At 40.0% G+C, this 19,276-nt stretch overlaps 1 protein-coding gene across 7 annotated transcripts in view; it reads left to right on the top strand.

Moving 5' to 3' along the window:
• SIPA1L1 (signal induced proliferation associated 1 like 1) overlaps nt 1-19,276 on the top strand; it is a 378,635-nt gene that overhangs the window by 310,718 nt on the left and 48,641 nt on the right. For all 7 annotated transcript variants that reach the window (XR_004645561.1, XM_034769297.1, XM_034769296.1 and 4 more), the window contains 3 exons: nt 576-1,152; nt 2,308-2,582; nt 11,085-11,363. Coding sequence is in view for 6 of the 7 variants with exons in the window: in XM_034769297.1 (XP_034625188.1) it covers nt 576-1,152; nt 2,308-2,582; nt 11,085-11,363 (1,131 nt within the window). In the remaining variant the exon portion in view is untranslated. The remainder of the gene's footprint in view (nt 1-575; nt 1,153-2,307; nt 2,583-11,084; nt 11,364-19,276) is intronic.

Raw genomic sequence — 19,276 nt, 5'->3', positions numbered from 1 at the left:
TCCACTGGATTATTTGGAACAGTTTCATAGGTTCATAAATTCTAGGTGAAACAAAAAGCCATATAGCAGGGATCAGCAACCTTTGGTAAGCCCCTGGCGGGCTGGGCTGGTTTGTTTGCCTGCAGCATCCACAGGTTGGGCCGATCGCAGTTCCCACTGGCGGCGGTTTGCCGCCCCAGGCCAATAGGGGCTGCGGGAAACGGCGGCCAGCACATCCCTCGGCCCACGCCACTTCACGCAGACACCATTGGCCTGGGACATTAAGAAGAGCATTAAGAAGAGTGAGTAATTATTTACCTCTCACCTCTGTCCCCTTCCCCCACAAATAAAGTACTCAGATTTACATATTATTGAGAAACTAGCAAAGTAAAAAAATAATTGTCTGTGTGTTAAGTGCAGATCCTTTGTGCCTCTGGTGAATCAAGCAGCCCTTTCTTTTGCCACAGTATATGTCTGTTTGAAAATCAGAGGGTGGCCTGAGAAGGGCATGCCTGTGGGTTTTCTAGATCCCATAAACTGCTAAAGAGAAATTAAAATGTTGACACATCGCTTCTTCATTTCTGTATTTCTTCTAGCGTTGCTGTGACAAGATCCAGAGATGTACCATCGTTTGGACCACCAATCCCAAAAGGTGTTACCTTTCCTAAATCAAATGTGTTCAGGGACTTCTTACTGGCCAAAGTGATTAATGCAGAGAATGCTGCTCATAAATCCGAGAAGTTCCGTGCCATGGCCACCAGGACTCGTCAAGAGTACTTGAAAGATCTAGCAGAAAAGAATGTCACCAATACACCCATTGACCCATCTGGCAAGTTCCCCTTCATTTCACTAGCCTCAAAAAAGAAGGAAAAGTCCAAACCTTATCCAGGAGCAGAGCTCCATAGTTCTGGTGCCATTGTGTGGAGTGTCCATGCAAAGGACTATTGCAAGGGTATGGAAATAGACTGTCTCCTGGGTGTATCTAATGAGTTTGTAGTTCTCGTTGAGCAGGATACAAAGAGTGTGGTGTTCAATTGTTCCTGCAGAGATGTGATAGGGTGGACTTCAACCGACACAAGCATCAAACTCTTCTATGACCGGGGTGAATGTGTTTCTGTGGAGAGCTTTATCAACAACTCTGATGATATCAAAGAGGTCGTAAAAAGGCTGGAGGTTAGAATTTTTTTTTTTCTAAATTAAAATTGGGACTTTAGTAACAAATGAATTAAAATACTTGCAATAGTTGTTTGCTAATTAATTAATTCCACAAGGCTAATTCCCGTTTTCTCTCTCTCACACACGCACACACACACTCACTCACTCACTCTACTTTGACATCTACTAGAAAATAGCCAGCCATTCTTGGTTGTTTTGCATTAGTCAGGAGTAGCTGATATTCTTCAAAAAAATGAGAAAAAATTTGGTACCTTCAGTAAATACCTGTCTAGTCAAATGATCTTATGTATTTCTCTTGTTTCCTCCTTTTTCTGTCATATTTCATGTTATATTTCATCTCAAATGAAGTTTGAGTAGGAGTTGCCTTACTATGTGTCTGGACAGTGCCTAGCAAATCAGGCCCCAATCTAGATTGAGGCCTCTAGATGCTATCTCAATACAAATAATAATAGTAATAAAGTAAAATAAACAATTCATTGCATTGTTATTGTTTGTCTAGAAAATGTCTGTCCATCTTCACTATTTGTCCAGCTGTGTCATGAAGGAAAGAAGTATATGTAGCAGCTGTGTTCTCCACTACGTCAACAATAGCAATTGTAGAATGAACAAGAGGGAAGGAGAGACACATGCCATTGGTTCAAGCATGTAGAACCTGTATTCACCCTGGTGCCAGTTAAGAGAGTGGCATAAGGTTCCAGTTCCACTAAATTGGGTAGTTGCACGCCATCAAACCACTGTACTGAAAAATGGAGAAATGGTAGTTTTGTGAAATATCCACAGACCTAGTAAAAATGTCAAATTTTAAATGAAAGATGAAATACAGGTGCTTGTGTAAGTCCTCCACACTTACCTGTTGTGTACTGCCACATTCCTTTAATGTTCCTATGAAATAAGTGGAATTTTAAGGCAGAACTACAATACCACTAGTTAATTCTGTGCAACCAGATGCTATCTTAAATATCCAGCTTGAGTAAAGGGATTTGTTTGAACTGGTATTGTACATAGCAGTGGGGACTTTCCTTGGGACAAAGCACTTCTGTTCCCTCTCCCCATACCTCATCTTGGACTGTGGGTGTAAAACCCAGAATTATAGCCCTCTCAGAATGTAATTCATTACACTAATCACTCTTTCCTCTTCATTTCAATTCTCAGTTTGTGACAAAGGGCTGTGAGACCACGGAGATGACTTTACGTAGGAATGGACTGGGTCAGCTTGGTTTCCATGTGAACTATGAAGGCATTGTGGCAGACGTTGAGCCCTATGGCTATGCTTGGCAGGCAGGATTACTGCAGGGTAGCCGGCTAGTGGAGATCTGCAAAGTGGCTGTAGCCACTCTAAGCCATGAGCAAATGATTGACCTGCTGAGAACATCAGTAACCGTGAAGGTTGTCATCATTCCTCCCCATGAGGACTGCACTCCACGCAGGTATTGTGAGGTGACAGAATGAGAATTAACGCCATCTAGAGCTACCTTTGGGCAAGAAGTTTATTTTGTTTTAAAAATGCAAAACTTTTCCCCTTTAGTACTTTGACATTGGAATAAATTCCGGCCTGTGTAAAGATTTAGAAAAGAATTCTATTACAGCATCCCATATTGTCAACTGAAACAAGTTGCAAAAGGGGACATGCTGTCTAAATTTACACTTCAGCTCCACAAAATATCTACTATGTGTACAGTAGTTTAGTAAAAATCATAGTACTCTCAATGTATCCTTCAAACTCCCACAAACACGTTGTGGAGATCAAACATCTCTGAACTGACAAGTGTACATTTATGATCCATCAAAATACTAGTTAATTTTCTTCCCGTTCACAGAGAACTTTTAATTCCTATGGATCCTTTTCCCCAATGCCAAATGTTCCATTCCCCTTTCAACAAAGCAAGGCTACATGTGACTAGAGCCTATCAATCTATCTGTGTATGTATTGGTCAGGGAACTTGCTGCAAATTGAGACTGTCTCCTCAGTGGCTGCGCTTGCTAACTCCACAGTGCACTCAACCCTTGCTGAGTTCCAGGCTGGCTGTCAACTTTTTTATTGCTTTTATAGCTTTTAAATTTAGCTTTTGATCATGGATAAACTTTTGTCTTGTGGTTTTTCTTGCTAAACTGAACATTCCCAATTTCCTTCATCTTTTCTTAGAGCTCTATTTTCCCAATCTGTTTATCATTTTTATTGCTTCTTTTTTCAGTCATATCACTGCATCTGATTCCCATCTCTCAAATACCATGTATTAATTCCTCATAAACAATATTTAAATATGAGAGAAGGAACCTATATAGCTTGAACTTGCCCACTGTCAGCTCAAGGTTTGTGCTAAATTTGGTTAGAAGAAAACCAAGTACACGAATCAAATGTACAAATGATCTTTTTGAGAAGGTACTGTGTTAATAATCTCACAAATCACTATTATTTTGAGATGTGATCATCTGTCAGAACAAAGGAGACCACCTGCAAGTTAGATAGGAGTCCTAATTGTAAAAAGTCCGCTTCTGTTTTTAATCTTTTAGAGTTGCCATAAGAACAGCAGTATCTAGCAGGATCAGCAAATGAAAAGTCCAGCTGCAATCATGTCAAAAAGATTAGAACATACAATTCTAGCACAGATCCCACTTATTTCAAATATCTTGGCTGAATTAAATTAAGCACAGCTAAAAGTAGGCTTAGCTTCAGTCTGGCCACAATCACAGCAGGAAGAGCTATCATAGTATTTTTCAAAATACTCACCCTAGTGTCAGTGGTTTTGTTATTGTTTTGGGGCAAAGATCATAAGTAGCTTATTACTCAGTTATAAACTCCTGAATGCCAATTCCTACTCCTGCCTACTGCATCCAAAAAATCATAATTATTTATACATTGTTACATTTATAAATTTGCTTAAATATTGAATAATAAATATACTATTAAAGACTAAAGTTAAATCTTTGCACAAAGCAATTTATTTTTAGCAATAAGTTTTCCAAAGTCAGATTTCCTTTTCTGCATAATCCAGGAGATAACTTATGATATGTATTACAGTAATATCTAAAGGCCCTAATTGAAGGGGACCCATTCTTCTGGGTGCTGTACAAACACATAGGTCTTGGCTACACTTGCAGCTGTAGCGCGCTTTGGGTTAAACCAGCCTTCGGAGAGCGCAGTAAGGAAAGCGCTCCAGTCTGTCCACACTGACAGCTGCAAGCTCACTGGCGTGGCCACATTTGCAGCGGCATTGGGAGCGGTGGATTATGGGCAGCTATCCCAGCGTTCAAGTGGCTGCAACGTGCTTTTCAAATGAGGGGGATGGGGTGGAGTGTGTTGTTTGTATGTGGGGGGGACAGAGAGTGGGTTTTTGGAGTGCTGAGAGTGTGTCAGAACGCTATCTTGTAAGTTCAGATCCCCCTAGCCCCCCTGCCTCTCTCTCACTCACTCAGTAAATGTTTGCTTTGCCCCGTTGCAGATAAGCAGCCGCTATCTGAAACGGAGCTCTGAAAAGGCACTTCCGCATTCCTCAGCTGATTTCACAACAAAGAGAAGAGAGGCCACTTGACTTAAGGGGATTATGAGACGTTTCCGGAGGTCAGTCAGAACGCTGTAACGTAACTCCTCGTTCACACTGGCCCTGGGGCGTCTCAGCCAATACGCAACAGCCATTATCCCTCTCGTGGAGGTGGAGTACCAGGAGCGTTCTAGCCAGGGAGTCAGAGCGCTCTACATGCCTTGCCAGTGTGGACGGGGAGTAAGGTAGAGCGCTCTGGGAGGCTTTATTGCGGTATAAAGTGCCAGTGTAGCCAAGCCCTTAGTAAGTCATCCCTATCTCAAAGAGTTTATAACTTAAATATGCAAATATAAAAGTGTGTGGCCGTCCCTCAGGCAAGGCAAGGCACCAACAGTTAGGGGCTCTGACCTGCAGTTATGGCAGAGCAGCAAAGGGTCTATGAGCCCCAGCCCTCAGTTAGAGCGGGTAGCAAGCAGTTAGGGGCTCTGGCCTGTCATCAGGGCAGGACAGCAAAAGTCTATAAGCCCAGGCCCTCAGCCAGGGTAAGACAACAAGCAGTCTTAAGAGCTCAGCCCTCGTTAAAGGAGGTAGCCTAGGTTAGAGCAATAAAGGATCTAGCATCCTAGCTCTGGCAGACAGTAGACTAGCGCAGGCTTCCTAGCCTATGTTGGGGAGGCTGCCATCCCAGGAGTGAGGTCCAGTGGTCCTTCCTGGTCTTTCTCTGAGGGAGAAGGCGTATCTTATTACGCCTCCTCGCTACAGCAAGAGAGAGAAAAGGTGAGAGGGAACGCAGAGATGAAGTGACTTGCCCAAGATTATATAACAGGTCAGTGGCAAAGTCAAGAATAAACCTAAGTTTCCTGAGTCTCAGCCTAGTGCCCTATCCAAGAGACCATGCTGCCTTTTAAAATTCATGTCTCTGAAAAAAACATAATTAAAACAGTGTCACTGAATGCAATTAATGGGTGATTACTGACTTTGAATGGAGGAATAGGAACAGGGAGGAATTACATATTCTCATTGGTTCAACTGGAGCCACGTCTAACACAGAGAAGAGAAAAACCAGCAGTCAAAGTAAAGAGTAATTAGTTACTAGGAGAACAGTAGTGAAGATATGGGTCATGTGGCATCATGCATCTATGTAACATCTTTTATAAAGTCTTTGTCTTCATTGTGTGCAAACTTGGCCTCGAACAGTTTATGTAAACACAGCATGGATGAAGTAGTGACGATCCCCTTTACAGTGAAAAACTCTCTTAAGTTGGTGGGTGAATGAGGAACCTGTATATGCAAGTCCCCTTCCTCCCTCATACCCATGAGAACATTGATCACAGATGCATCCCCACTAGGTTAGGGCGCCCATCTGGATGAGCATATATCACAAGGCACATGGACACCTCAGAATGTACATAAATCTTCTAGTACTGAGAGCTGTCCAGGAGGCCCACAAAACATTTTTACAACTCACACAATCCTATCATATTCTAGTAATGCTGGACAATAGAACTACAATGTTCTATATCAACAGCCAGGAAGGGACAAGATCCACCCCTCTCTGCATAGCCAGTGTGTGGAATTGGTGCACTCAACATCATATTACCCTATCAGTGGTCACAGTCTGGAAAAACAGTTCTCTAGTGGACAGCCTCAGCAGACATTTCTCAACTGACCAATAGGGGAAGTTACACGATTAATTGACGAACATCATATTCACTCAATGGGAAGCTGTGACTTGGGACCTCTTAGTATCTCAAGGGAACAGGAAATGCAAAATGTACTGCTGCAGATGGGATCAGGGCCCCAGGGGTGATGCTCTGCTAATCTCATGGTTGGGATATGCACTTACATCCATTCTTATGTCAAGTCCTGCAGAAGGGCCAACAAGACAGAGTGGTAATCACCCCCATCACTCCCAAATGGTCTGTGCAGTTTTGGTTTCTAAGCCTTCTTCACATGTCAGTTTGTATACTCATCAGCATCTAATTGTTCCCAGACCTTTGGACCCAGGACAGGGTTCAATATCCCCATCCAGACTCTTCATTTGACAGCATGGTATTTGGATGGATGTTGAACCTAAAATACCCACACATTCAGAAGCGGTCCAAGCCATCCTCAACAATAGTAGGAAAGAGTAAACCAGGAAATGCTAGATTCTCTGTTGGGGCCCAGCGTCACCAAGTGTCCCTAGAAGAAGCGGGCATTCCCATTATCTTGGATGTTCCCCCACCTTCAAGTCTGCAGGCCTTTCCCTTATCTTGTTGAGAGTTCACTTGGCTGCGATCAGCGCTTGCCACCCTCCAATTGATGGCCAATCTATCTTCACCCACCTGGTGATCATACATCTTCTCAAAGTTTTAATTAGAACTTTTCTGTTTATAACCAAACCACTTCCAATCTGGGATCTTTATTTGGTAGTCTCAACATTAACTAGGCCACCATTTTAACTTTTCGGGATGTGTTTGTCTCATTTATTAATGAAGGGTGCCTCTCCAGTGTCCTCACTTCTGCCAGAAAGGTAATGGAACTTGGTGCCCTGATGGCCAATCCACTGTATTCAGTATTCCATAAGGATAAGGTCGTGTTGCAATTGCACCCAAAATTTACTCCTAAAGTAATCTAGGATTTTCACATAAATGAGACAGTACAAAGCCTCATACACGCAGTGAGGATAAGAGACTCCATTCCCTGGACATGCATGGAACATTAGTGTTTTATCAAAGAACAAAATCTATCAAAAAGTTACCTAAACTATTTGTTTCCCTAGCAGAACAAATAAGAGGTCTCTAACACAACACAGGCATCTTCAGTAGCCTCACTTCAATAAGTGTCACTCAGTGATATTTGCAAAGGAGCTACGTGGAGTTCCAGTCATACCTCCATGAGATGCGCTATAGTACAAGCCTCCACAGCTGACAAGTCCTATGGAGCGTCAGTTCTGTAATCATCTATATCACCAGCATTCTCATACCCTCCTCCTCTTGTGAATACTGCTTGTCAGTCACCTACAGTGTGAATACAGATAGGGACCATCATTGGAATAAGAAAGAGAAGTTACTTACCTTATAGTAACTGGAGTTCTTTGAGATGTGTTGTCCCTATCTGTGTTCCACTACCCTCTTTCCCTTCTGCCTCAGATTTTTTCCTTGCTTCGTGGTGGACAAGGAACTGGAGAAACACTAAGTCTGCACTGCCCCTTATAGCCTCAGTTCACAGCGTTAGAAGATGGGCACATGTGCAGAGCAATGGACACTGCTGGCAAGAATCTTCTGGTCTCAGGCACATGGAGTGTGCACACACAGTAGAATATAGATGGGGCCACATATCTCTAAGAACTCCAGTTACTATAAGATAATGCTGTTTATCCCAAAGGCTTCTACTGGCCAAATTAGAGAGAAGCATATAAAGTTCAGTAGGAGAGACCTGTTGCTTTCATAGACTATAAGGCCAGAAGAGACCTTTGTGATAATCTAGTCAAACCTCTTGTATAACACCATCCATAGGCTTCCCTTAATTTCTTTTTGAACTAGAGCGTATGTTTTAGGAAAAACAGCCAATCTTGATTTAAAAATGTCTAGTGATGGAGAGCTACGACAACACATGGGAAGTTGTTCCAATGGTTGATGACACTGTTAAAAAATGTGTGCCCTATTTCTAGTCTGTCTGCCTTTGGATCTTATTATGCCTTGTCTGCTAGACTGAAGAATCCTCTTTTATAAAATTTCTGTTCCCTATGTAGGTACTTCTAAACTCACCCCTCAAATCATCCCGTATCCTTCTCTTTCTTAAGCTAAATAGATTGAGCTTCATGAGTCTTTCACTATGTCATGTTTTCCAATTCTTTACGCATTCTTGTGGCTCTTCTCTGAATCCTCTCCAATTTGTCAACATCCTTCTTGAACTGTTGACACTAGAACTGGACACACTATTCCTGTAGCAGTTACACCAGTGCCAAATACAGGGGTAATACAACCTCTCTATTCCTACTTGAGATTCTTCTGTTTATACTGCCAAGGATCTCATTAGCCCTTTGGCCCAATCTCACTGGGCGTTCACGTTCAGATGAACATCCACCATGACCCCCAAATCTTTTTCTGAGTCATTGCTCCCCAGAATAGAGTTCCCCATTCTGAAAGTATGGTCTAAATTCATTCTTCCTAGATGTATGTTTTTATATTTAGTCATATTAAAATACATATTGTTAGCTTCTGCCCAGTTTACCAAGTGTTCCAGATTGCTCAGTATCAGTGATTTGTCCTTTTCATTATTTACCAGTCCCCCAATCTTTGTGTCATCTGCAAACTTGATCTATAATTATTTTGTTTTCTTCCATAACCTGGTTTTAGAATGATTATGGAGTTGAAGTAGTTACTTTGTAGACGTCATAGTGACTTTGAAGTTGTAGCCCTCTTTTATTTGTTAGCCCAATTTTGACACCTTCCCAAAGCCACAAATTCCTAAAAAATAAAATAAAAATCCCTTTAGCTTCAAATTTGGTATTTGTGGTCTCTAGCAAGCATTGAACTTTTAGGGAAAGTGGGGTTGATTATCCAATGTATGTCAAAGGTATAAAACTTTAAAAAATGAAGTGTAATTCATTTTGGGGTAGTCTTACCTTTTTTGTTTGTAAAGCATTATCTCAAAATTAGCTGTACTAGGAAACTCAAATTTATATTTTTCCTGTGTCCTAAACAAGGTCTAGCATGAGGGAATTTTTTTTTTCATTCACAGGGTAAACATTTTGAATGTATTCCCTGCAGAGTTTTTAACCTTAAAACAGTCAATATCCAGTGACTAGATAAGTTTAATTCAAACTCTGATTAAGCTTCATTTAAAAAAAAAAATCATATCCCAGTTGGTACAGCTGACTGCATGCTCCTGTGAGAGGCCTTATGTTTGAAGAATTTCTGATGATCACTTTTATGTTTACTTTTAATAGGTATGTTTTAATATCTCCAGAAGATTCAATCTTGTTTGAGGATTTCTTTGCTTTCTATCATTCGGTGAAAGCAACAAACAAAAAGCCTTTTGTTGGTTAAGCAGGAATTCCTGGTTCATGCTGTTTTTCAGTTCCTTGTTCAGGCCCTGCCTCATTTAAAGTGTAAATTAACCTGCTGTATAAGTGGTTATGTTTTAAATAGATCATTAATTGACATTCTCTTAATTTGTATATTAATATTTTGCTCTGGGACTGTAGTAATATTTTGCATCAACTGGTAGAAGGGAGAGTATTAAAGCAGTGGTCTGAACCTCTGAACTTTAAGGCTTTTGTGACTAGTGGGAATTCTGTGCCACTGCGCAAGCACAGAATTAATGCCCCCTGTAGATTTTACTCTTTCCCACTGAAAAATTGATTCACGCACCCCTCCCGGGCAGCGATGGGGGGAGGGGCACATCTGGTTTGGGCATTAGGAGCCATATAGATGTGTAAATACACCCAGTAAGGAATATATTTGTCAAAAAAACATTTTTTGAATCTTTTTTGTTGCCTATATTGTTACAGACACACTTGCTAAATGGTATTTTGAAATAAATTACCAAAATAATTGAAAATGGCATGATTATATTGTGTTATTTTGACAAAATATGCAGAATTTTGCAGAATTTTCAGGAGTATTTAGTATTGACTGTTAGTGTGTTTATAGTGGATAAGAAATATTTAGTGAGCCAGATTTTTGTTTGTTTTGTTACTAAAGCTATTTACTGTGTCAGGACAGGTCATCAAGGTTTACAAATGGGTCCTGAGCTCAAAAAGGTTGAGAACCACTAGATTAAAGCACATCCAGTTGAATGGAACTTTGATGCACTCACTGGTACATACATATTCTTTATTTGGTAAATTGATAGTTGCTAGAAAACATTGGGAACCATTAATAGAAAGAGTGAAATATTGAACTCAGGATTCAAGATTTAAGGTAACTGTAACTGTCTGACCTGGCCTTCAAGTTGGAGTTGAAGTGAGGTGCAACAACAGACAACCTATGCTTTTGGATTCTTTGAGGGGTGATATCTGAGCAAATGTATAGATGCACTTATACACTCTGTTGACTTTATGAAAAACTAGAAGCAGCTCAATCTGCAAAAGTCAGATCTGAATTTTCCCATTTTTGTATCAGGGTTTTAGAGTTGGGTTCATTGCAATAAAAACCCATCTATTAGACTCCTTATCATTGAATTGTAGACAATAGAGATAGATCTACTATATTAGTTCGTCTAATCCATTCCATGTTTCTCTGGGTTTGTCTTACTGACAGTCTATGTTTTAGGATTGTTTATAAGCCTGCTGCAACAAAAGCTAAGGCAACAGAAAAGACATGTATTAAATAGGATTAAGACCTTCTGTTTAATTGTTCTCTTTCCCAGCACTTATCAATGTAATTCTAGTCAATACTTATTTTTCTTTCTTTCGTGTGAACAAATATCTTACCTGTGTATTAATTTTCTCCCTTCCAGGAGTTGTTCAGAAACCTGTCGCATGCCAGTGATGGAATACAAAGTGAATGAAGGAGTTCCATATGAGTTCAAATTCCCCTTCAGAAACAACAACAAATGGCAACGAAATGCAAACAAGGGGCAGGGGCCTCATATGTCACAGGTACCATCCCAGATACAAAGTCCAGTAACCTCTAGGATTGGTTCAGGGAAAGGAGAAGGGAAAATGCCACCCCAAGAGCGAGCAACCAACATTCCCCGCAGCATCTCTAGTGATGGACGTCCATTGGAGAGCCGGCGGTATGTATGCTGTTCACAAATCACTTTTAAACACTTTTCAGAATTTTTTCTAAAACAAAACATTTTATATGTATTTTCAAATATTTTATTCAGTATATCTTGCAAATAACTACAAATATGGACCGGAATGGAATAACTTATTACTGCTATTTGCAAAATGAGATGGTATTGCACTGTTGGAATCTGTTTTGTTATGCCATATTTTGAAGTTGATTTATTGCTTTTTAAATTTGGTGGGACCAGAACTGAAATCCTGAATCCAAACACACCTGGAATTTTGGATGTTCCAATTCTGGATCCACATTTTGTAGCTTTGTGGAAGTCAGATACAGCTGTTGATGCAGAGAAATAGCATGAGGTAATATATTTAGCTAATGATAAAATGCATACCACAATATAGAGAGGTGAGGGAGGCAAATTCCACTGATATGATTGGGAAGTCATTTAAATTTAGAGCCAAAGAACAGGTAGCTTAAAGTTTAAATTTATATTGCCTCTCTGCATTTACAAATGAAACACTGATTATTTTTGAGATAATAGCCCCATCATGTCACAATATTTCCATCCCTTTAAGAATGTGGATGATAGTACTGAAATGTAGTGTCTTTGTTTTGATTATCTGAGTAAATCTGTTAGCATCACTAGACTTACAAAGAGATGGGCGGCGGGCAGGATGGCAGGGGAAGTCTGTTTTGTAGACGACCTTGCATGTAGTGTATGTAGACCATGTCCAAATAATACTTTACACATCTGGAAAATACGAAGAAGTGGACAATACATGCTATAAATTACAGAACTCTTTTTAAATACATGGTATGGTGAATTAATTCATTAAAGCATTCATTCATGTAGCCAAAAATTGAAGGAGAGAGAAATTAAGAGGCATCATAGCCAAGGGAGAAAAACTATAGCGATAAGATTGAAAGCTCAAGTGTGGCCCAGCTGTTGACAAATGATGATGACTCCTAATGAGTTGATAGATTATACTTTCATTTCTTTCTCAGTCAGCGATTTTATATTGCATTTACACCCTTTTAAAAAACAAAATTAAAACTATACATTTTGCTCAAATTTTTGATTTGTATTTTGCCTCATAAGGAAAATGTGCACTTGAGAATTTTAGGAAAGAACTTGCTTGTATTACCAGTGGTTCAGTGGCAGCACCAGTGTTTTTAGCACTGTGTCAGTTAAATTGGTATTAACATACAAAGCCAGAAGCTTCTTGAGCCTTGTGTACAGTTGTCTGTTGTTTTACCAATGTTAGCACCGATGGGAATTTTTTTCTAAAATTCTCTTGTATACAGAAAGCCATAGAAGCCAGTTAACTTTATGTAAAACGTCAAACTTACCTCTGATCTGTCTATTTGGATCAAAATAGAGCATTGTATGCTCAGATATGTAGCATCCACAGGATATACCGTACCTATATAGTAATGTTGAAGGGAGCCATGGCCTGTGTTTTCAGAGCAGCATGGAATGATGTTTGCCCACTCCTGTACTGCAGGATTTCAAATTATAATCATAATGGCAGAGCACAAGGTGTTTGGTGGAGACTTTGCAAAACAGAAATATTTCCATACCGTTCAGCGTTTGTGTTGTAAACGTGAAACCATGAGTTTGAGTTTGCTTGATTTCCAAACCATTTTAACTTTTTTTGTCCCCCTCTCCTTAAAATCTAACATTCTTTCTAAAGCATTTTTTAAAAAAGTTTAATATTATGTCTGTTCACCTCGAAGTACCTGTTAGCTAAGGTTTTTGTTTGGGTTTTTTTTTTGCCTTCTCTCTTTCTCTCCCTGCTCAGTTTGCTAAAGAGGTTAATCTTGTGAGTTGGATCCAGTTTTATATAAAACAGCAGCTGTTTAATGTTCACTTGTTTCCAGTTAAGATAAAGAAATAAATACTTATGTGATGTTAATGGAACACTGAAATATTAATAGGCTCATACATTGTCTTAGCATTTCTCTTTCTCTTAAGTTGAGTAATGCTTTGTACTTTTAGTAAATAAAATCCAAATGCTTCAGTGCTTTTATTTTTTTATTATGTAAAGGTCCTAATGCCTACAGAGATGAGATTTTTATAGCTAGTGAAGAAATACTTTGTCTGCTTTGAATTTTCACCATTGACTCCCATACTTCCAAAAGTGCAGAGATCACACATGGCTGATGCAAGACAGGCAAGGAACATGTAGTCAAGTTTTAACACTGGCAATGCCTAGTTAAGGACACTCCTTGCACATTCTGTGCATGATCCTTGCAGTTTTTCTGGTGTACACTGAATCAACTGTACTCCAGTCCACTTTGTTGGTCTCTACTTTGCAGTAGTTAGAAACATTACTGTTATGTGGTTTCAAAGAGGAAAGACCTTGGAGTAATTCTCTGTTCACTTGAGTATAAGATGGCAAAGAGAAGCAACAGTTAACTGGAATGTAAAGCCAATTCATCTTTTCTTTCCCTTCTGAAGTCAGAATGGAGATTTAGTTGCAAGTAAAAATCTAGGCCAAGCTGAAGAAAATGTATTAGTCACTGTTGATATTTGAGGTTGATGGGAGCCCCTTTGGATTTAGAGAGTTGTTATCAGTTAAGCCTACAGAAAAGAATCTTTCATGATATTAGCTATCCAGTGGTGAAGTAGTAGGGTCATTAATAGACAGTAGAACTGCTTACATACTGTCTGTATGCATAAAGATTTTGGGTTCTTTTGTAATAAACTAAAAAAGGATCATGTGTTACAAATGTTTTGACATGACGGATAAATGAAGTCTGTTCTTCATATAATATATACTGTATAACTATCCATTAATTGTGGTGAGAGACTGGATCCCATCAAACATTAATTTTAAAATTGTCACTTAATATAATGAAAATAATATCCTTTTTTAAAAAAAAAGTGACACTGTCGCCTGCAAAAAAATTCTTTCTTTGTAATGTTTACATTCTGCCCCAGTAACTTACACGTGTCTTTAGAAGGGAACATAAAGAACAATTTTTCTAGTTTAAATTGAATTCAGATTGTAAGTAGGCAGAATAATCACAAACTTGAATATGGCAAAAACCTGAAGTGTAAAACCCAAAGATGACACAGGTTTGTCTAGACTTCAAAGGTTTGCCACTTTAAGTGTGCTGGCAAAGCAGCCAAATCTCCCTTGTGTGGACACTGTTATATCAGTATAAACGTGCTTATACTACTATATCTTATTCTGGTTTTAGGAAAAAATAAACTATACTGGTATAAGGCACCTTTATACTGGTATAACTACGTCTGGACTAGGGTTTTACTGACATAACTGTCAGCAAACAATCACACTCCTAGCAGACAGTTATTCCAGAATGCTTTTAAAGTGTAGACAGCGCAAAGAGTGGTCAGAGCTCTGATTATACATAGCATATAAAAGAGGGCAGCTCCCATCAGAACAGTGATCCCTGGTTCAGTACTGATTCAGTGAAGAGACTTACCAACTATCCACATCAACACCACTTCAGGCAGCCCCTTGATTTTTTTTTTTCAGTTTCCCAGTCAAATACTGACCCGATTGAAGTATATCTAACTTATAAAATCTGAAAGGGATCATCAGAGGCGGAGGGAATTCTGTTTAAGAGTTAGGGCTAGGATTGATTTGTGCTTTCTCCCATGCTTAGGAAAAGCTCCCTGTAAATATCTGCAAAACTAAGTCTATGTCTATGCTACTGTTGATGCAGCATATACAATCAGAAGGAGTTTTTCTGCCCATGTAGAAAACTACCTCCCAGAAGGATGTTAGCTACACCAACAGAAGCACTCATCTCTGTCAGCATAGCTGTATCTACACTGAGGGTTTGTCAACATTGGTATGTTGGTTGGGGTGGGTTTTTTTCCCCACACTGCTGACCAACATAGCTTTCAGGGCCGGCTTTAGGACGATTCAGCCGATTCCCCGGAATCAGGTCCCGCGCCCATAAGAGGGCCCCGCAACGTCCCCAAGGAGCTGCCCCCGAAGTCTTGCCGCTGTCTTCGGTGGCAGCTCAATCGCTGCCACGGAGGAAGGTCCCTCCGCCGAAGTGCCGATGAAGGCACCAGCAGCCGATTGAGCTGCCGCCGAAGTCCCGGCACTATCGTCGTCGGCAGCTCAATCGTTGCCGCTGTCTTCGGCGGCATTTCGGCGGAGGGTCCTTCCTCCGCAGCAGCGATTGAGCTGCCGCTGAAGACAGCGGCAGGACTTCGGCGGTTGCTCTTTCGAATCGGGCCCCGCGGTGCCTAAAGCCGGCCCTGATAGCTATGCTAGTATATGTTTTAAGTGTAGCCCAAGCCTAACTCATTATTCTCCTTCAACACCCTCCTTAGATCTCTACTTTGCTCTAAGGCCTACAAAAAATCGGGACAATGTGCTGACCAATATTGTCTCATTGCTTCCTTGTCTTTGGGGCAGGGACTGTATTTGTTTTGTGTTTGTGCAGCGTCTAGCACAATGGAGTCCTGGTTCATGACTGAGACTCCTAGGTGCTACTGCATAATACAAATATAAATAACAATGATTGTGGCTCAGAGATCCACCCACCTTTGGGACATACTCCAGAAATGGGGCTGTTAACCCTTGGTTTCCTATTGCCTCCAACCTCCAGACTGCGAATGTACAGATTCAAACTGCCCACTAACAAACATTGTTTAGGTTGCTGTAGACCCAAGCTTCCAGACTTAAGAGTTTCAGGGCTGCTCTAACTTGTGCCAGCTACCTACTGCCTGGATCAGACAGGGATTGATGGAGTGTTAGGCAGGCTACGCCTTCCTGGCTGTGACCAGCCACATCCCCTCTGCTTGCAATGCCAGCCCTACGCTTCTAGAGAAACCCTTAGGCAGCAAGAATACACTGGCTTTATGGTTTCTTTGACCCTGGCTGATCTATCACTGAATGGCAGCAGCCAGGGCCAGCACCTAGCCCTTTGTTTTTTGTTGGTTAGTGTGTGGTGGTAGTGCTATAAATAAATCCCTTTTATTTGGTGCACTTGGGTGAAATAAGCTAACAAGTTTTGTAGATAGTTCGGTGTTCAGAAGTGATGGATGTCATTTCTGTGTACTTCCCTTAAAAGGTTTTTGTGTTTCTGTTTTACTACTTTAAGAAAACAAACACAATAACAGAGAGCCATTGACTGGGAGCCCCCCCACTCCACACCCCCACCATCCCCCGGCCGTTCAGGGTCAATTTGAAAAAAATGTGGTTCAGTTCAAATGGAAAAAAGTGTTTTGTTTGACCCAAAACAAAACACTTAGACTTGAAATGAATTTTTTTTTTCATTTTTTGGGGGGGTGTTATTTACCCTTTTAAAAATAAATTTTGAAACAAAAACGCTATTTTGAAATGAAAAGTCTAAAAGGCTAAGGGATAACCAGGAGGACTGTATTCTGACTTCAGTTCATGGTTTGTGTTTTAAGGGATGCTGCAGCTGTGAAACTTGCACGTAATAAATTGATCCAGGTGGCCTTTTGATCTATAAACTTGAGATGATTTGTGGGACAAGCTTATGTAGCAGTATTAACAACCATTCAGCTGAAATAAAGTAATCTAACACCATCATCATCTCCATTCCAACAGTGTGGAGTTTAAGGATGTAACAGAGAAGCACTGTACAATTTTTGGCTTACATTGGACTTGACACAATATTGAATTTAATAGTATCAGCAATAAAACTGTGACCTATGTTAACATCTGGAAGACACTAAATATTTCAGGGACTTAACTTAAACATCAGCTTAAAAGAAAATAAGTATTTTTCTTACCTTTTCTTTGAGTGATCAACTAATGGGATTTAACTGAGTGGTGCCTTTATGCTGTTAAATCTTGTTGCTTTTGAGACTGAACTTGTATATCAGTTCAAGTGAGTTTCCAGTTGACCTTTGCCATATCAGAGATTGTTCTTTAGTGAATCTAGTTACAGTTAAAGGTGCAGGATCAACAGTCCTGGAAACTGAAGCACATTATTTTTCCACTGTATAAATAAAGCATAGTTTTCCCATATTGTCCTATGAATATATATCAAGTGTGACCTGGAGGGACTGCCTCTAAGGCTGAGATGGTAGTTCAGTAACAGTTCTTGACTTCTGGGTACCACAAAGGGTGCCAATTATTGCCAGCTGAGTTCATGCTTTTCTAATACAGGCACTTATCCACTAGGGCCTGAGCTGAGACACTTACTCATTTCTCATAAGGTATAAGGTTTATTTTGCAGCCCGTTGGAACTCTATTTCATACAACCCCTACATTCTGTGGCACTGTTAATTTAGTCAATCATCATGAAATACTCCTCATTCTTATCCCCTATCACTACATAAATACATACACTATAATTTATGCTTGAAAATAGTTATTAGCATAAAACTAATCAATGATTATTTTCAACAGTGATGATATTTCACATTGAGTGTTTTTGCTATGCTCTTCAGGGTAGCCTGGTTACAACTTTTAGACCCCAGCTGTGTTGTCTTCCAGGTGGCCCAGCTCAAAATCTTTGTTTCAATCCCCCATGCCCACTGGGCTCAGCAAGCACAGAGCTTTGTAATCAGTTTCAGTGAACTCTCTGTTCTCTTGGCAGCCCAAATCACTACTCTGTACTTCTGACTCTGCCTGGTATTTGGGAAGCAGTGAGACTTCAACTCTGGCTCCCTAATCCCCAATAGTCTTGTTCCATTGAATAGTGCAGGGAGTATGCACTGTAGTCCAGATAAGTCCCTTATGGAGAGCAAGAGGCAGTTGTAGGCAAATCCCAGCAGGACAGGGAGACAAAATGTTTGGGCACTAAGTTTTAGCAAAATGATGAGTTCCACAACAAAGATGTTGAATTAAATAAAAATAAATAAATATATGGAGATATACCTATCTCATAGAACTGGAAGGAACCCCGAAAGGTCATTGAGTCCAGCCGCCTGCCTTCACTAACAGGACCGAGTACTGATTTTTGCCCCAGATCCCTAGGTGGACCTCTCAAGGATTGAACTCACAACCCTGGGTTTAGCAGGCCAATGCTCAAACCACCGAGCTATTCCTCCCCCCATGGCATCTTTGAAAAATTCCAAATTCTATAGCTGTAGAATGGACTTCGTAGGGCCATGATTGAAATGAATGGAGCAGTTCATAGTTCTCAAAGTTATCATTTCAGCATACACCTCTTTATTGGTTTGCACAGGATTCACTTTTTCAAGCTTACGCAGGTTTCCAACCCTTGGTAATACAACTTTTTGATAAAGAAAAGTGAGTTTCTGGAGCAGAATTCTATTAGAAGGGATGAGTTTCACAGCCACAGAATACATGATCCCTGGGTATAAGATACTAATCAGTCATCTGGTGGGAACTGCGTGTACAAATTAGAACTGTTAGTTTAGACCATAACCAAATGCCAGTCCCACTGAACCATAACTGTTTTCATATAGGTACTTGCATGGAGATTAATGTTGTATACTTAAGCACTGATGAATTCCAGAATCCTAGTGCTAAATACCGAATTCATTAAAACTTAGTGTGGGATGCATTATTTTACAATCCAAGGATTGGTTTACTTTAAAGTGGTGATGATGAAAATAAAAACCACAAAAAACAAACAAATGTCTGAATAAGCTTTCATTTAAGAAAGACACAATGAAGTAATTACAGTATTTCCTGAAAATGGTGAAATGAATTCATTTTGTTGAAAAATTATGGATAGTGAAGAATATAGAAGTGGTCAATGTGGTCTAACAAGGAAATTGATGTAAAGCAAATTTTCACTGGCATATATTCAGCCACTCTTGTTTGTTCATTTTAGACTTGTTGCATTGAAAAGTTGTAAATCATTTTTTATTTGCGAGGGCTCAGATGTGACAAGAACTGGAATATAAGTTTCTCTTGATTGACCAAAATCTTCTTTAGGTAAATTCAGTATGGCCATGCTACATTATTTTTTCAACTGGGA

This window comes from Trachemys scripta, chromosome 4 (assembly GCF_013100865.1).
Source record: "Trachemys scripta elegans isolate TJP31775 chromosome 4, CAS_Tse_1.0, whole genome shotgun sequence".
NCBI lineage: Eukaryota > Metazoa > Chordata > Testudines > Emydidae > Trachemys > Trachemys scripta.
This window is presented reverse-complemented; position numbering and strand designations above follow the sequence as displayed.